Here is a 22,927-nt window from a genome sequence, read left to right as displayed (position 1 = left end):
AGATAAGATCTAAACCAGGCTAGAACTTGTCCGACTAGACCAATTTGGGTTTCCAATCTCTCCAAAAGAATGTGGTGATCGATGGTATCAAAAGCAGCACTAAGGTCTAGGAGCACGAGGACTGATGCAGTGCCTCGGTCTGACGCCATTAAAAGGTCATTTACCACCTTCACAAGTGCAGTCTCAGTGCTATGATGGGGTCTAAAACCAGACTGAAACATTTCGTATACAGTGAGGGGAAAAAAGTATTTGATCTCCTGCTGATTTTGTACGTTTGCCCACTGACAAAGAAATGATCAGTCTATAATTTTAATGGTAGGTTTATTTTAACAGTGAGAGACAGAATAACAATAAAAAAATCCAGAAAAACGCATGTCAAAAATGTTATAAAATTATTTGCATTTTAATGAGGGAAATAAGTATTTGACCCCCTCTCAATCAGAAAGATTTCTGGATCCCAGGTGTCTTTTATACAGGTAATGAGCTGAGATTAGGAGCACACTCTTAATGGGAGTGCTCCTAATCTCAGTTTGTTACATGCATAAAAGACACCTGTCCACAGAAGCAATCAATCAATCAGATTCCAAACTCTCCACCATGGCCAAGACCAAATAGCTCTCCAAGGATGTCAGGGACAAGATTGTTGACCTACACAAGGCTGGAATGGTCTACAAGACCATCGCCAAGCAGCTTGGTGAGAAGGTGACAACAGTTGGTGCGATTATTCGCAAATGGAAGAAACACAAAATAACTGTCAATCTCCCTCGGCCTGGGGCTCCATGCAAGATCTCACCTTGTGGAGTTGCAATGATCATGAGAACGGTGAGGAATCAGCCCAGAACTACACGGGAGGATCTTGTCAATGATCTCAAGGCAGCTGGGACCATAGTCACCAAAAAAACAATAGGTAACACACTACGCCGTGAAGGACTGAAATCCTGCAGCTGCCCGCAAGGTCCCTGCTCAAGAAAGCACATATACATGCCCGTCTGAAGTTTGCCAGTGAACATCTGAATGATTCAGAGGACAACTGGGTGAAAGTCTTGTGGTCAGATGAGACCAAAATGGAGCTCTTTGTCATCAACTCAACTCTCCGTGTTTGGAGGAGGAATGATGCCTATGACCCAAGAACACCATCCCCACCGTCAAACAGGGAGGTGGAAACATTATGCTTTGGGGGTGTTTTTCTGCTAAGGGGACAGGACAACTTCACCGCATCAAAGGGACGATGGACAGGACCATGTACTGTCAAATCTTAGGTGAGAACCTCCTTCCCTCAGCCAGGGCATTGAAAATGGGTCGTGGATGGGTATTCCAGCATGACAATGACCCAAAACACACGGCCAAGGCAACATAGGAGTGGCTCAAGAAGAAGCACATTAAGGTCCTGGAGTGGCCTAGCCAGTCTCCAGACCTTAATCCCATAGAAAATCTGTGGAGGGAGCTGATGGTTTGAGTTGCCAAACGTCAGCCTCGAAACCTTAAAGACTTGGAGAAGATCTGCAAAGAGGAGTGGGACAAAATCCCTCCTGAGTTGTGTGCAAACCTGGTGGCCAACTACAAGAAACGTCTGACCTCTGTGATTGCCAACAAGGGTTTTGCCACCAAGTACTAAGTCATGTTTTGCAGAGGGGTCAAATACTTATTTCCCTCATTAAAATGCAAATCATTTCATAACATTTTTTACATGTGTTTTTTTATTTTTTTGTTGTTATTCTGTCTCTAACTGTTCAAATAAACCTACCATTAAAATTATAGACTGATCATTTCTTTGTCAGTGGGCAAACGTACAAAATCAGCAGGGGATCAAATACTTTTTTCCCTCACTGTACATTGTTTGTCTTCAGGAAGGCAGTGAGTTGCTGTGCAACAGCTTTTTTTTTTTTAATTGAGACGACTCAGGACAACTGAGCTTTGGAGGAATACGCAGATTTAAAGAGGAGTCTGTAATTTGCTTTCTAATGATCATGATCTTTTCCTCAAAGAAGTTCATGAATTTATTACTGCTGAAGTGAAAGCCATCCTCTTGGGGAATGCTGCTTAGAAGGATTACTTAATCCTATCCCAGGTATTCCTTAAAGAGGAATACCATTTTGTGAATTGAAATTTCCTATCGTAAATGTTAGCAACACCGCCGCCTTTGCGGGATGCGCGGGGGACATGGTCACTAGTGTGTGTAACCAGGAGGTGAGGCCTCATTTAACACAGTAAATTCATCAGGCTTAAGCCATGTTTCAGTCAGGCCAATCACATCAAGATTATGATCAGTGATTAGTTCATTGACTATTGACTATAACTGCCTTGGAAGTGAGGGATCTAACATTAAATAGCCCTATTTTGAGATGTGAGGTATCACAATCTCTTTCAATATTGGCAGGAATGGAGGAGGTATTTTATTCCAGTGAGATTGCTACGGCGAACACCGCCATGTTTAGTTTTGTCCAACCTAGGTCGAGGCACAGACACGGTCTCAATGGGGATAGCTGAGCTGACTACACTGACTGTGCTAGTGGCAGACTCCACTAAGCTGGCAGGCTGGCTAACAGCCTGCTGCCTGGCCTGCACACTATTTCATTGTGGAGCTAGGGGAGTTGAAGCCCTGTCTATGTTCGCAGATAAGATGAGAGCACCCCTCCAGCTAGGATGGAGTCCGTCACTCCTCAACAGGCCAGGCTTGGTCCTGTTTGTGGGTGAGTCCCAGAAGGAGGGCCAATTATCTACAAATTCTATCTTTTCAGAGGGGCAGAAAACAGTTTTCAACCAGCGATTGAGTTGTGAGACTCTGTTGTAGGATACTCGTACCCGCAACCCTTCGGTTGCCAGCTCCCTCCCCACCAGATTTTCCTTCAAATTCAGGATTTGCACCGACGACCCTCTGGCTCCTAGCCCACTGCTCTAACCTCTGCCGCTAGGGCTAAACCCAGTGAAACTGGACCCTGTCACTTGTGCAGGTCTGTTGTTATGCCAGGTGTTTCTGGGTGAATGAGTTCCCAAGACCCATACTGCACACTGGCTGCTATGTCACATGTATGCAACTGAGTCAAGCATTCACTGATGGAAGTCTTCAATGAATCAAAGCTCTTTTTGTCCGTGTTCTCCTTACAGATTCATGTACCTAGATTGATTTGAGCTGCAGGGACATTGTAGGATCATATGAAATGTAATCAAGATAAATAGGTCCATAAAGAGATATGGTTAAAGGACCCTATAGCATGCGTATGTCTTAGTTCTAATGAACTGCACACACATCATCTCAAAACTAATCTCAACAATACATCCAGTAATAATCTTTCCTCTGTATCTACAATAATGTCATATGTTTCAGTGCACACACTTTAAAGACATCTATTATACTTCAGTCTACAGTAGATTAACTACTTTGATAATTCAACACATAGTGGCATGCATTTTACATGTCTGTTGACTAGTCTTTGTTTTTGTCATTGTTGTACCAAGTATTTACAGGTTAGTGCTATACGGGATCATTGGGACATCCCGACCCTAAACCCTAACCTTAACCCTTACCATTTTACATGTCAACTTGAATGGGGTAGAGATGTACCAACGATCCCAGATAGCAAGGATCAATATTTACATCACAACTCACTGTGCTGTATGCTCATTGGTCTCCCATTCAGTTCCATTTCCAATCAAATCAATAGAACTGTATTGATTGTAAATATTGACAGTTGCCAGCCACAGAAACACAGTGAAAAGGAATAGAGAGATCATAAACTTAGCCATAGATGACAAAGTTATAAGAGCCATTCACACCCACATAGATCAGAGACTCTGACCCCTGACCTCCTGAGTGACCCATGTCTGTGATGGAAGATAAGACACAGAAAAGAAGGTTGTGTCATTGTCCACACACTCTTTGTTCACTCCCACAAGGCATTTTTAATTCAGCGTTCAGCGATACAAACTAAATGTTTCGACTGACCTTGTTCAGATCCTGTGCCAAGTTTTTAAATGTGCCTTCAGATAAGACTCCTAGGCTGCGTTTACACAGGCAGCCCAATTCTGATCTTTTTGACCAATCACATCAGATCATTGCACATCAGATCTTTTTCAGATCTGATCCGATTGGTCAAAAGACCAATTACTGCCAAAAAGGTCAGATTTGGGCCCCCTATGTAAACGCAGCAAAAGACACACTAAACAAACTCATACAAACTCAGCGTTTCGACTGACCTTGTCCAGCTCCCGTGCCTAGTTTGAATGTACTTTCAGTCTCCTAGACACACAGTATATCTTGCTGTTGCTCCTCCTTAACCCTCATCTATTCTTCTGTCAGCATGTCTGCTACTGTCACCTCCCTAGCCCTCATCTATTCTTCTTTGTCAGCCATGTTAGATAATAAAACCCATTCCATTCCCTTGTACAGTATCCCTACAATACCTCTCTGTATCTCTGTCTCTGCCTGCCACACAGAGATTAGAACGTCCAGCCAGCCTATATCTCTGCTCCTCTCGTCACAATGCCCTTTCACTTCCTGATACCTACGGTGCTAGGCAGCTCTGATTGGCTGAGCTATGTCTATGTGGCAAGACAAGACTGTGTGATTGGTCAGTGCAGCAAGATATTTCCGTATAATTGGTCGTTGCAGTTGAAATAACAGCATGTCATTGGCCTGTTGTGTTGTGCAGTGCCTGGAGACGCTGAGGTCAGGGCAGATGGACATGCAGAAGTTCATCGCCGATGGCTGCAAGGAGGCTCTGCTGGAGGAGAAGAGACGCTTCTGCTTCCTGGTGGACAAACACTGCACCTTCTCCTATCAGATCGCTGCCTTCCACGACAAGGTATTGGAACTATGCTACAGTGCCTCCTAGGTTCTCAGTCAGTAGAAAACCTGAACATGATTTCAATCCATTAAAATGATGGGGGTTTTAAGGGGATGTGGGCTAGAGGCTAGGGGTGGAATTGGAAGTGAATTTACCATAACCCCATCTGTGTACCACGTTTATTATACAAATGTCTAGCGGGGTACCACATCACAAACCCAAGGCTCCCATTCTACAGTAACTACTATGACTGCTGATGTTCCTTCTCTGACCCCAGGCCAGAGACATGCTTTTCGGGAAGCTGCCCACCTGGCAGGACAAGTGTGGCGACGCCACCAACGTGCCCGAGAGCGTGATGTCTATGATTGAGGGTCTTCGCACCCCAGTGTCCATCACCCCCCAGGCCTCCCCCGTCTCCCAGAGACACAGTAGGGTGAGAAGGCAGAATCACTCATTCATTAACCATTTAGAAAACTATTTATTAATTAGAATATCTATTTCTGATTCAATGTGAGAGAGCGAAAGAACACAACACAGATACCTTGTGATGACACTGGCTTCAGTGATTTCATCATAATAATGAAATGGTAAAAACCTGTAATACCTGTACTACTAATGTACCACTACCAGTGGCAGGTTAACTACTAGGCGGCAGGTAGCTTAATGGTTAGAGCGTTGGATTAGTAACTGAAAGGTTGCAAGATCGAATTCCCGAGCTGACAAGGTTAAAATGTGTCGTTCTGCCCCTGAACAAGGCAGTTAACCCACTGTTCCTAGGCTGTCATTGAAAATAAGAATTTGTCCTTAACTGACTTGCCTAGTTAAATAAAGGTAAAATAATAATAATGTACCACTACCAATGGCAGGTTAACTACTAATGTACCAATGGCAGGTTAACTACTAATGTACCAATGGCAGGTTAACTACTAATGTACCAATGGCAGGTTAACTACTAATGTACCAATGGCAGGTTAACTACTAATGTACCAATGGCAGGTTAACTACTAATGTACCAATGGCAGGTTAACTACTAATGTACCAATGGCAGGTTAACTACTAATGTACCAATGGCAGGTTAACTACTAACAACTGTACATTCTAGCACTCATACTATCCCCTTCCTGTGTTCCACTTCCTGTGGTTAGAGCAACTCCATATTCCGGGACACAGTTCCACCCCCTGCCCCGGCACTGAAGGCTCAGACCAGCCCATTGGCCAGTATGTTCACGCAGGACACACCCACAACAAACTCAGTCACCAGAGAGACTGAGAGTGTCACAGGTAGTGTGTGTGTGTGTGTGTGTGTGTGTGTGCGTGCGTGCGTGTGTGTGTGTGTTCTAATGCGTGTGTGTGTGTTCGCATGTCCTCCCCGCTGATCGCTGGTGTGTGTTTGTATGTGGGTGCATGCATGGACCTGTGTATATGTGTCTGTATATTAACCCTTCTCTCTCCCTCTCTCTCCAGACTACAGGGACAATGGAGGGGAGGAGAGTGGCGGTCTAGGTCCCAGGTCAGTGTCTGTGGCCACAGGACTCAACAACATTGTGAAGAGACCCAGGGTCCGCACCATCTTCCCCCACACCTCTGGGACCAACGCTACGCTGCTTAGCTTTGACGAGGGAGACATCATCACCCTGCTCATACCTGATGAGAGGGACGGATGGCTCTACGGAGAACTGGAGAAGACCAGGCAGTAAGTTAGAGACACACATACTTACATATGGTGATGCACACACACACACACACATTAGGGCTGGGCAATATGGCCAAAATATCATATCATATATGGTATTTTTCACATTTGACGGTATGACGGTATTTTATGTTTTTGATTAATAAAAGTTCTAAATTTGCTTTATGAGTAGTGCGTGACAACACATATATTCTAAATTATTTCAATGGGTCTTTCTCCATTTGGATTGTTTTATACTGTTCAATTTAACTTCAACCTAAAATAATTTTGTATTCTTTTCCATCAATTTCTGCATTCCCTGCACTCATTTGAGATCATTTCCACACTGCCACAATATGGGCAAAAATACTAGGCCTTATTTTTAACCAAATGTTGCAATTGCGATTTAGATCAAAACCCTTGGGTAAACTTTTGGAATCATGGAAATAGAATGTTTATTATAATTCTATAGTTAGAATATGAATAATAGTGGGCATAATAGTGTTGTTTGACATGACAACGAATGAAAATGCCATGGATGAGTTATTGTGACAGGGTAGGAACCAAAGTGATGTCCAGTGTTTCCTAGTGGACCATGTGATCTTTGGCTACATTAAAACTTTATTTATATAGCCATCATATTCATGCTTCGCCTATTCCTCTTTGATTTAGAAGATAATGTTGCACAAACAACATGCTGATTTAAGCCTCCAACAGTTAGCCAGCTAACTAGCGATTAGCATTAGTGGCTAACACGATTTAGCTTAACTTGCTAAGAAAATACAAACTAGCTGTTGGAGATGTAAGAAACACAAACTAATATTGTAATTATAGAACGCTTGTGGATTTATATTAAGATCAAAGTGGAAACAACATCGTTGTCATCAACATTGTTGCATGTGCTTCATTGACCATGCAGACTGAACGAAAGTGTCTTGTGGTCAAGCAACAACAAATGTGCTCCTTGAGTGACGGGGTGGGACTAGGTCTATGTGGCAAAGCGGCATGGAGAGAGAGGAAGGACTCAAGTAGCAGAGTAAACTATAAAAATTGACTTTACACACGGCATATCACATTTAACAAACCAAACATTCAAATACTGTTATAGAAGGTAAAGTAAAAACCCAAACCGTTCCGTGCATCAACACCTGTATATAGTAAAATATGGTATACCGCCCAGCCCTAAGGCACACACATGCATTTATACACACACCGCCAGCTGCTGTGTACATGTGGTAGTTCCGGTCCTGATTAGATGTTGATTTGATTGAGCTCCCCTTAACTGGACCACTCCAGGTGGGGCTGGCTGGGCGCTGTGCTCTGGGATCGCTAAGAGCTGCCTGGGAGCCGGCACACACTGGGGAATACAATCAGTGCACGGCTGGAGGCAGAAAAACACAGAGGAGACAGGAGGGGAGAGGAGAAGGAGAGGGGGAAAGAGGTAGAGAAAGGAGAGAATCACAGCCAAATGAATCTCTGATGTTTTTGCTGAATCAAGGCTCAAAATGAACTTTAAAAAGGTGTTGTATTCCTGACATGATGCTGTACATGTTCTATACAGATTCTAGAGATGATGGACTCTTATATATGTCAAAAGCTGTGCACTAAATGGGGTGGCTTTTGGGAATAGGGTGGCTTTTGGGATGTTACCTAGATATGTGCCATTGATACAGTGTAGGGTTCTTGTGGAGGTCCCTGCAGTGTGATGTCATTGAGTTGATGAGACACCTATCTGTCACACCTCAGCCAGAGTGATGGATCTGGGTCAGTCACCTAGCAACACACACTGATAACATCCACATGTATCCCTCCACCACCATAGTGTGATGAAGAGTGTCATGGACAGGAATGAAATACATTTAATTAATATCCTGTGAAAACATGAATAATTAATCATATATTCATTATGTTCACAAGGCTATATGACAAAAATCTGTCATCTATGATTATTTGATACCCTTTGAGACAGTAGACTGAGAGAATGAGAGACATGTGACTGTGAAATGTTGGCCTGGTTCCAGATCAGGTTAGTGAAATGTGATCACTACCTAAACCCTACAGCATGGTTCACTGTGGTGCTTTTAACAGGGAAGCTGTGAGTTGATACAGTACCCCAGCCTTTATGTATTCTAGTTAAACACTGGCCGCACCCTGCCGCCCATTCTGAAGCCCAGTGAACAAATATGAACATTTATCACTGTTCTAATCTAGTTAAACAGTGGCCACACCCAGCCGCCCATTCTGAAGCCCAGTGAACAAATGGACAAATATGAACATTTCTCACAGGGATTTGTATGGAGTCAATGATTTGTCCATTCAGAGGCCTATGATGATTATTCACCTTATTCTACCATAATGGCCTCACGTCTATCTCACCACCTGTTAGACAGCTATAGAGAGGTTGAAGATGCAGAATCCTGAAAAGGGGATTCTATTCAGCTACTGCATGATGGAGTGGTGTGTAGAGAAGCAGGTTCCAGGGGATTGTGTACTTCAGTGTGGATGTCAATGTATTAGGAGTGTCTGAGGGTATTCAGGGGCCTGTAGAAAAAAGCTGGGGAGATGGGAGTAGTATACAAGTGTAATCACCTCCCTCTCTCGCTCTCTCTCTCTCTCTCTCTCTCGCTCTCTCTTTCTCTTTCTGTCTGTGTTCCAGGAGGGGATGGTTTCCATCATCCTATTGCCGGGCATATTCAGAGCCAATAATGAATAACAACAGGTAAGGGGACCACTCAAGCAGGCACACACACACACACACACACACACACACACACACACACACACACACACACACACACACACACAGGTTTCATCCAGACTTGTTGTCTCATAGTGTTTCCTCTACTCTCCTAGTCTGATGACCTTTGCTGATCAGAACTCCCTCCCTCCTCTCTTCTCTCCCTCTTTCCTTCCCTCTCTCCCCTCTCTCTTTCCTTCCCTCTCTCCCCCTCTTTCTCCACAGTGTGGGGGCTCCTCCCATGCGCAGTAAGAGCGTGGTGAACCTGCTCCACCAGGACACAGAGACAGATGATTCCTCCATGGTCCTCCCCCCTCCCGACTACAGCGACTATCCCAAGAGGAGTGTCCTCCTGGGCAGCAAGCAGCACTCGCCCTCCCTCTCCACATCCTCCGGCTCTTCTGTACACACGGTCAGTCAGAGCCTGTCAGAGCTGATACTTAATACTATACAGTTACTAGCTACCTGACCAGAGCTGATACTTAGTACTATACAGTTACTAGCTACCTGACCAGAACTGATACTTAGTACTATACAGTTACTAGCTACCTGACCAGAGCTGATACTTAGTACTATACAGTTACTAGCTACCTGACCAGAGCTGATACTTAGTACTATACAGTTACTAGCTACCTGACCAGAGCTGATACTTAGTACTATACAGTTACTAGCTACCTGACCAGAGCTGATACTTAGTACTATACAGTTACTAGCTACCTGACCAGAGATAATAGTTAGTACTATACAGTTACTAGCTACCTGACCAGAGCTGATACTTAGTACTATACAGTTACTAGCTACCTGACCAGAGATAATAGTTAGTACTATACAGTTACTAGCTACCTGACCAGAGCTAATAGTTAGTACTATACAGTTACTAGTTACCTGACCAGAGCTAATAGTTAGTACTATACAGTTACTAGCTACCTGACCAGAGCTGATACTTAGTACTATACAGTTACTAGCTACCTGACCAGAGCTAATAGTTAGTACTATACAGTTACTAGCTACCTGACCAGAGCTGATACTTAGTACTATACAGTTACTAGCTACCTGACCAGAGATAATAGTTAGTACTATACAGTTACTAGCTACCTGACCAGAGCTGATACTTAGTACTATACAGTTACTAGCTACCTGACCAGAGATAATAGTTAGTACTATACAGTTACTAACTACCTGACCAGAGATAATAGTTAGTACTATACAGTTACTAGCTACCTGACCAGAGCTGATACTTAGTACTATACAGTTACTAGCTACCTGACCAGAGCTAATAGTTAGTACTATACAGTTACTAGCTACCTGACCAGAGCTGATACTTAGTACTATACAGTTACTAGCTACCTGACCAGAGATAATAGTTAGTACTATACAGTTACTAGCTACCTGACCAGAGATAATAGTTAGTACTATACAGTTACTAGCTACCTGACCAGAGATAATAGTTAGTACTATACAGTTACTAGCTACCTGACCAGAGCTAATAGTTAGTACTATACAGTTAGTAGCTACCTGACCAGAGCTGATACTTAGTACTATACAGTTACTAGCTACCTGACCAGAGCTGATACTTAGTACTATACAGTTACTAGCTACCTGACCAGAGCTGATACTTAGTACTATACAGTTACTAGCTACCTGACCAGAGCTGATACTTAGTACTATACAGTTACTAGCTACCTGACCAGAGATAATAGTTAGTACTATACAGTTACTAGCTACCTGACCAGAGCTAATAGCTAGTACTATACAGTTACTAGCTACCTGACCAGAGCTGATACTTAGTACTATACAGTTACTAGCTACCTGACCAGAGCTGATACTTAGTACTATACAGTTACTAGCTACCTGACCAGAGCTGATACTTAGTACTATACAGTTACTAGCTACCTGACCAGAGATAATAGTTAGTACTATACAGTTACTAGCTACCTGACCAGAGCTGATACTTAGTACTATACAGTTACTAGCTACCTGACCAGAGATAATAGTTAGTACTATACAGTTACTAGCTACCTGACCAGAGCTGATACTTAGTACTATACAGTTACTAGCTACCTGACCAGAGATAATAGTTAGTACTATACAGTTACTAGCTACCTGACCAGAGATAACAGTTAGTACTATACAGTTACTAGCTACTTGACCAGAGATAATAGTTAGTACTATACAGTTACTAGCTACCTGACCAGAGCTGATACTTAGTACTATACAGTTACTAGCTACCTGACCAGAGCTGATACTTAGTACTATACACTTACTAGCTACCTGACCAGAGCTAATAGTTAGTACTATACAGTTACTAGCTACCTGACCAGTGCTGATACTTAGTACTATACAGTTACTAGCTACCTGACCAGAGCTGATACTTAGTACTATACAGTTACTAGCTACCTGACCAGAGCTAATAGTTAGTACTATACAGTTACTAGCTACCTGACCAGAGCTAATAGTTAGTACTATACAGTTACTAGTTACCTGACCAGAGCTAATAGTTAGTACTATACAGTTACTAGCTACCTGACCAGAGCTGATACTTAGTACTATACAGTTACTAGCTACCTGACCAGAGCTAATAGTTAGTACTATACAGTTACTAGCTACCTGACCAGAGATAATACTTAGTACTATACAGTTACTTGCTACCTGACCAGAGCTGATAGCTAGTGACTGTATAGTACTAAGTACCTGACCTTATCTGAGGTTTTGGATAATTTCAGTCCTTCTCAATTGTCAGTTGTGTAAACAGGAGAGTTGGCTGACGTTTACATGTGCTGCCTGTCTGCGCATAAGATCTTTATTTTAATAACACCTATATAACACCTTAACAATGCTTAATAAGCACTTAATAACATCCCTTACTGATTACAAGCCACATTAAACCATTAGCACATCCTAATTCCCTAAAGGTTGTCTATACAGTATTTGATGCCTCCTCATATTTTTGAAACGTGTATTGGATAGGATAGGATAAGATGTTACTGTATGGTACAGTATAACAGATCATAGCATTGTATAAGACCATAGATATCAACTACATGACATCACTGGATTGTGGATAAGACACACCTGTAAAGAGGATTTCCCCTTGAGCCAGTATAGTAATACAGTATAGTTATATAGTATAGTAATACAGTATATTATAGTAATACAGTATAGTAATACAGTATAGTAGTATAGTATAGTAATACTGTATAATATAGTAGTATAATATAGGAGTATGGTATAGTAATATAGAATAGTAATACAGTATAGTAATACAGTGTAGTATAGTAATAGAGTATAGTAATACTGTATAATATAGTAGTATAGTAATACAGTATAGTAATATAGAATAGTATTACAGTGTAGTATAGTAAAACAGTATAGTAATACAGTATAGTAATACAGTATAGTAATACATTCCCGGACTGTTGGACACCCTTGCATCTGGGAGCCTCTGCCCCACTAAGGGGCTGCTGGACTGCGGTAGAGCAGGACAGGTCTGGGCCTAGCCTGGAGGTTGTTTAAGCTAAAATACAGTAGTTCTGAATGACAGAGAAGTGTTGGCGACACCTGCAGGTGTAAAGTAGTTACAATGCATTGTAAGACTCATCATGAGCCTAGCTATCTTAAGATGAATGCACTAACCAAAAGTCGCTCTGTAAAAGAGAGTCTGCTAAATGACTAAAATGTAATTGAGCCTGACAAGTATTATCCCTTTATAGTGGTCTATTATCATCTGTAATGATGTGGAGTAAATACCTGGCCCTCTCCTCATGTCTGACTCCTTGTGTGGGTCACGCCATGCGTGTCTAATGCTCATCCTACACTCTAGCAATGCTCTCAACTAACTCTTGCTTTTGCATGTATTCAAAGTCATCAGTCAAAGTTGTGGGTTTTCAAAGTGCAAAGGCCAATCCGAGGTTGTTTGTGCTTCCCGATCCTGGCTGAATGGAAATTCATGGTAAGAAGCCTAGCCACTAAACACCTGCTGGCGTTGGTTTGGCTGAAGGCATACAAACAGAGAGACTCAGTCTCCTGTTTAAACTTGTGCAAGCTATAACATGTACATATTGATGTGAGATGAGATGAGGATGAGAAGTGAAATAACTCTGGTCAAACATCTCCTGTTTTCCCTATGCAAAATGCCACATAGAACCAAGCAAGCAGTGAAAGTAGTGGAAAGTAGTCCCAGTTACTGTAAAGCTACGCAGGATCCCTCCATCCCATTTCACTAAAGCAGAAACAGCTATTGAAGCCAGACTCCTTAAACCCCCTAAAAGACATGGAGAAGCCCTGCATTGTGTTCAGTTGGTCCTGGGGCTGCCAGTTCCTCTTTGATGTGACGTGTGATTTAACCCTCGCTACCCTGGCTCTCCTTTTAGTGGAATGTCAGCACCCAGAATCACATCTCCCACTACTCCATGACGTCCGTCACAAGAGACTACTTTTAGTGTAATTAGCTGTACCTACAGTACAGGCTGGACATCCCGTTCATCACATACACACTAGAAATAGCGACAGGAGGAAACATAAGCTGCTAATGCCCTCGTGGCTGTACAGGTCAGTGGTGACCCAGAGAGGTCAGGTTGTGGTTTGTGATGTTTGGCTGACCTGTGTGATAGGTTGAATGGAGAAGTCTGGGAAAGACAATACACTTCTCAACTTCTCTTTTCTTTCACTGCGGTGAAATATTCATTAGGCTACACTCTGCTGTGTCCCGTGTGTCCCGTGTGTGTGTGCGTGCGTGTGCGTGCGTGTGCGTGCGTGCGTGCGGCCATTATAATGCCTGGCTGTCAGTGTACACTGAGTGTACAAAACATTGAGAACATCTTCCTAATGTTTTGCCCTCAGAACACCTCATTTCATCAGGGCATGAACTATACAAGGTGTTGAAAGCATTCCACAGGGATGCTGGTCCATGTTGACTCTGAAGCGTCCCACAGTTTTTTGTGTCAAGTTGGCTGGATGTCCTTTGGGTGGTTGACCATTCTTGATACACACGGGAAACTGTTGAGCGTGAAAAACCCAGCAGCGTTGTAGTTCTTGACATAAAACCATTGCGCCTGGCACCAACTATCATACCCGTTCAAAGGTACTTACATTTTTTGTCTTGTCCATTCACCCTCTGAATGACACATACACAATCCATGTCTCAATTGTCTCAAGGCTTAAAAATCCTTCTTTGACCTCTCCTCCCCTTCATCTACATTGATTGAAGTGGATTTAACAGGTGACATCAATGAGGGATCATGTCTTTCACCTGGTCAGTCTGTCATGGAAATGTTCATAATGTTTTGTACACTCAGTGTACATACATCCGGTGGCAAGGCTCCGGCATAGCCTTCCATTGGAATTCCACTCTGAGTGAACCTGACACCTGGAACCTGACACCCTCCTTCTCTTTCTCTCTCTTTCTTTCTCTTTGCTTCTCCCCTCTCTCTCCCTGTCTGACTTCCCTCTCTCTTTCAATGTCTCTCACTCTTTTTTTTCCTCATCAATTTTCTCTCTGTCTCTTTCTGTATCTTTCATTTTCTCTTTCCCCCACTCCATGCCCTACCTCCCTCTGTCTCTCTGCCCCGGCCCCCCATCTCTCTCCCTCTTTCTCTCTGCCCCGGCCCCCCATCTCTCTCCCTCCGTCTCTCTGCCCCGGCCCCCCATCTCTCTGCCCCGGCCCCCCATCTCTCTCCCTCTGTCTCTCTGCCCCGGCCCCCCATCTCTCTCCTTCTGTCTCTCTGCCCCGGCCCCCCATCTCTCTCCCTCCGTCTCTCTGCCCCGGCCCCCCATCTCTCTCCCTCCGTCTCTCTGCCCCGCCCCCCCCATCTCTCTCCCTCCGTCTCTCTGCCCCGGCCCCCCATCTCTCTCCCTCTGTCTCTCTGCCCCGGCCCCCATCTCTCCCTCTTTCTCTCTGCCCCGGCCCCCCATCTCTCTCCTTCTGTCTCTCTGCCCCGGCCCCCCATCTCTCTCCCTCCGTCTCTCTGCCCCCGCCCCCCCCATCTCTCTCCCTCCGTCTCTCTGCCCCGGCCCCCATCTCTCTCCCTCTTTCTCTCTGCCCCGGCCCCCCATCTCTCCCTCTTTCTCTCTGCCCCGGCCCCCCATCTCTCTCCCTCCGTCTCTCTGCCCCGGCCCCCCCATCTCTCTCCCTCCGTCTCTCTGCCCCGGCCCCCCATCTCTCTCCCTCTGTCTCTCTGCCCCGGCCCCCCCATCTCTCTCCCTCTGTCTCTCTGCCCCGGCCCCCCATCTCTCTCCCTCTGTCTCTCTGCCCCGGCCCCCCATCTCTCTCCCTCTGTCTCTCTGCCCCGGCCCCCCATCTCTCTCCCTCTGTCTCTCTGCCCCGGCCCCCCATCTCTCCCTCTTTCTCTCTGCCCCGGCCCCCCATCTCTCCCTCTTTCTCTCTGCCCCGGCCCCCATCTCTCTCCCTCTGTCTCTCTGCCCCGGCCCCCCATCTCTCTCCTTCTGTCTCTCTGCCCCGGCCCCCCATCTCTCCCTCTTTCTCTCTGCCCCGGCCCCCATCTCTTCCGTCTGTTCTCTCTGCCCCGGCCCCCCATCTCTCTCCCTCCGCTCTCTGTCTGCCCCGCCCACCCATCTCTCTCCCTCTCGTCTCTCTCTCTGCCCCGGCCCCATCTCTCTTCCCTCTTTCCTCTGCTGCCACCGGCCCACCCATCTCTCGCCCTCCGTCTCTCTGCCACCCCCCCCATCTCTCTCCCTCCGTCTCTCTGCCCCGGCTCCCCATCTCTCTCACCTCTGTCTCTCTGGCCCTCGCGGCCCCCATCTTCTCTCTCCCTCCGTCTCTCTGCCCCTGCCCCCCATCTCTCTCCCTCCGTCTCTCTGCCCCGGCCCCCCCCCCATCTCTCTCCCCGTCTCTCTGCCCCGGCCCCCCATCTCTCTCCCTCCGTCTCTCTGCCCCGGCCCCCATCTCTCTCCCTCTGTCTCTCTGCCCCGCCCCCCATTCTCTCTCCCTCTGTCTCTCTGCCCCGGCCCCCCATCTCTCTCCCTCTGTCTCTCTGCCCCGGCCCCCATCTCTCTCCCTCTGTCTCTCTGCCCCGGCCCCCCATCTCTCTCCCTCCGTCTCTCTGCCCCGGCCCCCCATCTCTCCCTCTGTCTCTCTGCCCCGGCCCCCCATCTCTCTCCCTCCGTCTCTCTGCCCCGGCCCCCCATCTCTCCCTCTGTCTCTCTGCCCCGGCCCCCCATCTCTCTCCCTCTGTCTCTCTGCCCCGGCCCCCATCTCTCTCCCTCTGTCTCTCTGCCCCGGCCCCCCATCTCTCTCCCAGTGTGTGATTCTGATTCTAGTAGGTACTTATCCTCCATTCAAGCTGTATGAGTCAGTCAGACAGACAATCAGTTCCGGAACATCGATAGTAACATGTTTTACCAATGAAACACATTGTATTTAACAGTGCTGGACTACACCAACTGTGCTGTGCTCCCATTCACCAAACAACACACAGAGATAGAGCAGGGGTTGAGGTGGTGGACACTGCTCTGGGATGCTCCCAAACGGCACCATATGCCCTACAGTGAGGGAAAAAGTATTTGATCCCCTGCTGATTTTGTACGTTTGCCCACTGACAAAGAAATTACCAGTCTATAATTTTAATGGTAGGTTTATTTGAACAGTGAGAGACAGAATAACAACAACAACAACAAAAAAATGTTGTTATTCTGTCTCTCACTGTTCAAATAAACCTACCATTAAAATTATAGACTGGTAATTTCTTTGTCAGTGGGCAAACGTACAAAATCAGCAGGGGATCAAATACTTTTTCCCTCACTGTATATAGTGCACTACATTTGACCAGGGCTCAGGTCATAGGGAATAGGGGGCCATTTAGGACACAGCCCCACTCTGGTGGGGTGTGTGTAGGTGAACACGGGGGGTGGGGTGTGTGTAGGTGAACACGGGGGGTGGGGTGTGTGCAGGTGAACACTGGGGGTGGGGTGTGTGCAGGTGAACACGGGGGGTGGGGTGTTTGTAGGTGAACACGGGGGGTGGGGTGTTTGTAGGTGAACACGGGGGGTGGGGTGTTTGTAGGTGAACACGGGGGGTGGGGTGAGTGTAGGTGAACACGGGGGGTGGGGAGAGTGTAGGTGAACACGGGGGGTGGGGTGTGTGTAGGTGAACACGGGGGGTGGGGTGTGTGTAGGTGAACACGGGGGGTGGGGTGTGTGTAGGTGAACACGGGGGGGTGGGGTGTGTGTAGGTGAACACGGGGGGTGGGGTGAGTGTAGGTGAACACGGGGGGTGGGGTGTGTGTAGGTGAACACGGGGGGGTGGGGTGTGTGTAGGTGAACACGGGGGGTGGGGTGTGTGTAGGTGAACACGGGGGGTGGGGTGTGTGTAGGTGAACACGGGGGGTGGGGTGAGTGTAGGTGAACACGGGGGTGGGGTGTGTGTAGGTGAACACGGGGGGTGGGGTGAGTGTAGGTGAACACGGGGGTGGGGTGTGTGTAGGTGAACACGGGGGGTGGGGTGAGTGTAGGTGAACACGGGGGGGTGGGGTAGTGTAGGTGAACACCGGGGGTGGGGTGAGTGTAGGTGAACACGGGGGGTGGGGTGAGTGTAGGTGAACACGGGGGGTGGGGTGTGTGTAGGTGAACACGGGGGGTGGGGTGTGTGTAGGTGAACACGGGGGGTGGAATGAGTGTAGGTGAACAAACCCCCCCGCTTGAAATATTTTCATAATTAATATCTCGAAATTCATAACATACCAAATGCCTCTGTAGAGCAAATTGTAGGCAAACTAGTTACAGTGCTTCCTGAAGACATTGTTGTATTGTTTTATTGAACCTTTATTTAACTAGGCAAGTTAGTTTAGAACAAGTTCTTATTTACAATGACGGCCTACCCCGGCCATACCCAGACGACGCTGGGCCAATTGTTCGCCGCCCTATGGCACTCCCAATCACGTCTGGATGTGAAGACTGGGGGTGGGGTGTGGGTAGGTGAAGACTGGGGGTGGGGTGTGGGTAGGTGAAGACTGGGGGTGGGGTGTGGGTAGGTGAGGGGTGGGGTGTGGGTAGGTGAAGACTGGGGGTGGGGTGTGGGTAGGTGTAGACTGGGGGTGGGGTGTGGGTAGGTGAGGGGTGGGGTGTGGGTAGGTGAAGACTGGGGGTGGGGTGTGGGTAGGTGTAGACTGGGGGTGGGGTGTGGGTAGGTGAGGGGTGGGGTGTGGGTAGGTGAAGACTGGGGGTGGGGTGTGGGTAGGTGTAGACTGGGGGTGGGGTGTGGGTAGGTGTAGACTGGGGGTGGGGTGTGGGTAGGTGAAGACTGGGGGTGGGGTGTGGGTAGGTGTAGACTGGGGGTGGGGTGTGGGTAGGTGTAGACTGGGGGTGGGGTGTGGGTAGGTGAAGACTGGGGGTGGGGTGTGGGTAGGTGAAGACTGGGGGTGGGGTGTGGGTAGGTGAAGACTGGGGGTGGGGTGTGGGTAGGTGAAGACTGGGGGTGGGGTGTGGGTAGGTGAAGACTGGGGGTGGGGTGTGGGTAGGTGAAGACTGGGGGTGGGGTGTGGGTAGGTGAACACGGGGGGTGGGGTGTGGGTAGGTGAACACGTGGGGTGGGGTGTGGGTAGGTAAAGACTGGGGGTGGGGTGTGGGTAGGTGAACACGGGGGGTGGGGTGTGGGTAGGTGAACACGGGGGGTGGGGTGTGGGTAGGTGAACACGGGGGGTGGGGTGTGAATGCGGGGGTGGGGTGTGGATAGGTAAACGCGGGGGGTGGGGTGTGAATGCGGGGGGCTGGGGTGTGAATGCGGGGGTGGGGTGTGGGTAGGTAAACGCGGGGGGTGGGGTGTGAATGCGGGGGTGGGGTGTGGGTAGGTAAACGCGGGGTGTGGATAGGTAAACGCGGGGGGTGGGGTGTGAATGCGGGGGGTGGGGTGTGAATGCGGGGGTGGGGTGTGAATGCGGGGGCTGGGGTGTGAATGCGGGGGTGGGGTTGGGTAGGTGAACCAAGGGGGTGTGTGTGTAGGTGAATAGCATGCTGTGAATGTTTTTCCGTACAATGAAAATAATAACTATCTGTGTAGGTGAGTCTGAACAACACTTCCTGTTTCTCTCTGTGTGTAGGTGAGAGCACGACAAGTGGAGTAACTGTGTATGTAGGTGTGTGTGTGTGTCGTGACTGGACTGTGTGTAGGTGTGTATGCGACAAGAGATTGTTGTGTGTATGCGACAAGAGATTGGTGTGTGTGTGTGTGTGTGTATATGACACGCACCTCCAGGGCTGTCTGAAGGAGGCAGGGATGGTATAGTGGTGAGTCATTCATTCTAGACTACCAGCCACGTATAGCTCTATCCTTGTGAATGGGATTATAGTTACTTCATAACTGCGATCACTCACTTCTCTTCATCTCCTTTGGGACACGACTAGGTCCGTTTGTCATGTTTAATACTGATAATGTGGTCATTTAACAGGAACAGGAATCAAACCCACAACTCTGCTGTTACAAACTCCAGGACCCAGGTCTTTATTGTGCTAGTATGACCACTGCCATAACGGAGAAGTCTTTTCCCCATTCAGCAGATTTGGCTGCAGGGAGGGAATTAGAAGGAGAGGAGGGTGGGATAGAGGGAGGGGTGGGGGTTACATAGGAATGCTCTGTCACCATGAGAAAAATTCTCCCTTGCTGGTTCTGCCCTTTGTGTAGAAAGTGAGGCAGATGAATACAGAGAAACCGATTAAAGACAGAAAGAGAAAAGAGACTGACGTAGCGAGAGCAGAGGTACTAAAGGAATGTAGAAGAAAGTATCAAGAGAGAAATTACGTGTGTGTGTGTGTGTGTGTGTGTGTGTGTGTGTGTGTGTGTGCGTGCGGACACCCTGCACTCAGTCTGATTAGGACTAGGATTAAAACTACACATCTGTCCAGGATGTCAAGAGGATGTTAGGACAGCAGTCACTAAGTTCAATGTGTGTCTGGCTACATCTGTCTGCCTGCCTACCCCTCTCTAGGGCTAATGCTGTTCTGTAGGCTCAATGCTGTCCTCTAGTGGTGGCATCCCAGCACTACAGCTGGGAGAGACTACCAGTGATGCGTGGGTAAGCAGTTTGTTCACCAGCACCCACCCGAAATTGCTAGTAACCCATCCGCAACCGCAAATATAGAAAATGCCAGGAACAATTTTTGGATTGGCCTTTTTGAATAGGCCTATGTTTCTGCTCATAATTTCTGACATTTTGGTATGCTATTTGTTAGTCAACTTGTCTATAATTAAATACATGCAGCTTCTCTTCTGTCAGTACTTGTTGCCCTAGAAGATTAAAAGCTGTTATAAATTAAAAGCTGTTATAAAGACACAACATATTATTTTTTTAAAGATTTCAGTTCAGCTTGGGTGCATATTTTATGTGGTTGAAATACTATCCGTTATTATGATGCTGAATAAAATAGCACCTTTACACACGGTCCCTAACCGCGCATTCGTTATCTCAAGATGCTGAAAGAAATCAATTATATTTCTTCACTCCTGTTCCCCAGTCAAAATGTACATTTGCTGTATCATTTCACTGCAAGAAATGCTTAATTCTATAGGAGTTAATATTAAAGCTATGTGAGAGGTTATAGACCTACACTCAGTGTCCAGATTTCAGTTATACTACTATTCCATTTAACCCATCTTGAACAGTACAGTTCCCTTGATGTGCAATTTTGAAGTCCCTGTGTTGTGACCTCACAATCATCACACATCTCTCCCAAACAGACTACTGTTCTGGCCTACTGTTCTGGCCTACTGTTCTGGCCTACTGTTCTGGCCTACTGTTCTGGCCTACTGTTCTGGTCTACTGTTCTGGCCCACTGTTCTGGCCCACTGTTCTGGCCTACTGTTCTGGCCCACTGTTCTGGCCCACTGTTCTGGCCCACTGTTCTGGCCTACTGTTCTGGCCTACTGTTCTGGCCTACTGTTCTGGCCCACTGTTCTGGCCCACTGTTCTGGCCCACTGTTCTGGCCTACTGTTCTGGCCTACTGTTCTGGTCTACTGTTCTGGCCTACTGTTCTGGCCTACTGTTCTGGCCTACTGTTCTGGCCTACTGTTCTGGTCTACTGTTCTGGCCCACTGTTCTGGCCCACTGTTCTGGCCTACTGTTCTGGCCTACTGTTCTGGCCTACTGTTCTGGTCTACTGTTCTGGCCTACTGTTCTGGTCTACTGTTCTGGCCTACTGTTCTGGCCTACTGTTCTGGTCTACTGTTCTGGCCTACTGTTCTGGTCTACTGTTCTGGCCTACTGTTCTGGCCTACTGTTCTTTCGCAGCATTTCTCTTATTGAATAAAACTCTGACATTGTCTTTTTGGTCTCAGAATTCTACAAGAATGATACATTAATGGATTTTTAATGCATTATTTTCTCTTTATTCAACCCACCCAATATTTAATGACCCTAAACCTGCAGGTTATGAGTCAACCCACGCATCTCTACACAGTACAGTAGGACAGTGTTTCCCCATCCTGGTCCTGGGGACCCAAAGGGGTGGACATTTTGTTTTTGCCCTAGCACTAACACACCTGATTTTAATCAAAGTTGTGATGATGAGTTGAATCAAGTGTTTTAGTGCTAGGGCAAAAACTCAAATGTGCATCCCTTTGGGAAACTGCATATAGGGTCAAATCATGATTTCACCAATTTCACTATTGATTCTAGTTTGTTTGTTTGATTGTTTGATTGTGATCGTAAGGTTCAATCTAAATGTAACAAGTTCAGGAAGATTGCTTCACCTCAACATGCCTTGACTTTTCACTGGCATAATGAGTGAGAGGTTTATATGGATTTTTCTTTCTGGAATGCACTGTCCCTTCCAGAAGAGCCATTTTCCCGTGTCAGTGTTCTGAGGTGATGAAGCATTCTCCTCAAAACCAGACCAGGGTTTAAATGCTATCTATTGAGAGGACCTGTTGCAATGGAACCAACAGAAAAGTCTCAAAAGTCTAGTTATACCATTTGTCACTCCAGGCAGACTCAAGCAATCACTCACAGTCACACTCACCTGTCTGAGGGGCAGTCTGTGGTGTGGTCTCCATGGGCAACAGATACAAACATACAAGTCCCAAAAATGTTGTACATTTTGGTATGGAAATGATATTTTTGCATGTAAATGAATCATTGTTGGATTCCATCATGGAGAGTGAATGGGTCTTGTGACTTACAGTATATGTGGTCTGATGATGTCTCTTGGGTTTGTTTACAGGGAACCCAACTGAATGGGTTTGGAAAGACGCCTCTTTTCCTCGGGTAAGTCATGCATCATGTCATATGGATTATGAAGATAGATGTGTTAACATTATCTTAAACTCACAATAACGTGTGGACACGCAATCTTTCATTCATATAGTCAGTTATATACTCTACCCACAGTGTAGTCCACATACAGAGCGCAAGGGTTCTATTTTGGGCTGGCGCTAAGGAGGCGCAAGTGTCAAATGCACGTTAGTTTGCAATTTCGTCATGTAAAAACAGGTACACTGGCATTTTCCAGCCCTAACGCCAAGTTCAGCAATTTACCTGTCTACCATCAGCTCCCTTGCACTGAAGTGGTAGGGGTTACAATTTAGAGGTGTGTCCTTAAAAACAAGTGCAAAAGTGACAATTTTCATGCAGCGCTAATGGAATGTTTTAAGACCCACAAAAAGCAGGTCTTAACAGTAACACAGATGATAATAGCAGGGATTTTGAGAGTGGAAGCACAGCCTATCCAACCATGACACACAGTGCCCATGGAAGGAGAGATGTGCCTTTTGTGCCGGTGAATCTCGTATT

The 22,927-nt window shown here is 46.6% G+C and overlaps 1 protein-coding gene across 3 annotated transcripts in view; it reads left to right on the top strand.

Moving 5' to 3' along the window:
* The window catches only part of LOC115171696 (brain-specific angiogenesis inhibitor 1-associated protein 2-like protein 1), a 73,545-nt gene that overhangs the window by 45,878 nt on the left and 4,740 nt on the right, over positions 1–22,927 (top strand). For all 3 annotated transcript variants that reach the window (XM_029728745.1, XM_029728744.1, XM_029728743.1), the window contains 7 exons: positions 4,650–4,802; positions 5,062–5,217; positions 5,930–6,065; positions 6,249–6,477; positions 9,113–9,175; positions 9,419–9,605; positions 22,359–22,402. In XM_029728745.1, coding sequence (XP_029584605.1) covers positions 4,650–4,802; positions 5,062–5,217; positions 5,930–6,065; positions 6,249–6,477; positions 9,113–9,175; positions 9,419–9,605; positions 22,359–22,402 — 968 coding nt within the window. The remainder of the gene's footprint in view (positions 1–4,649; positions 4,803–5,061; positions 5,218–5,929; positions 6,066–6,248; positions 6,478–9,112; positions 9,176–9,418; positions 9,606–22,358; positions 22,403–22,927) is intronic.

Source organism: Salmo trutta, chromosome 32, assembly GCF_901001165.1.
Source record: "Salmo trutta chromosome 32, fSalTru1.1, whole genome shotgun sequence".
Lineage (NCBI taxonomy): Eukaryota > Metazoa > Chordata > Actinopteri > Salmoniformes > Salmonidae > Salmo > Salmo trutta.
Note: the sequence above shows the minus strand (reverse complement) of the source record. Positions and strands in the feature narration are given on the sequence as shown.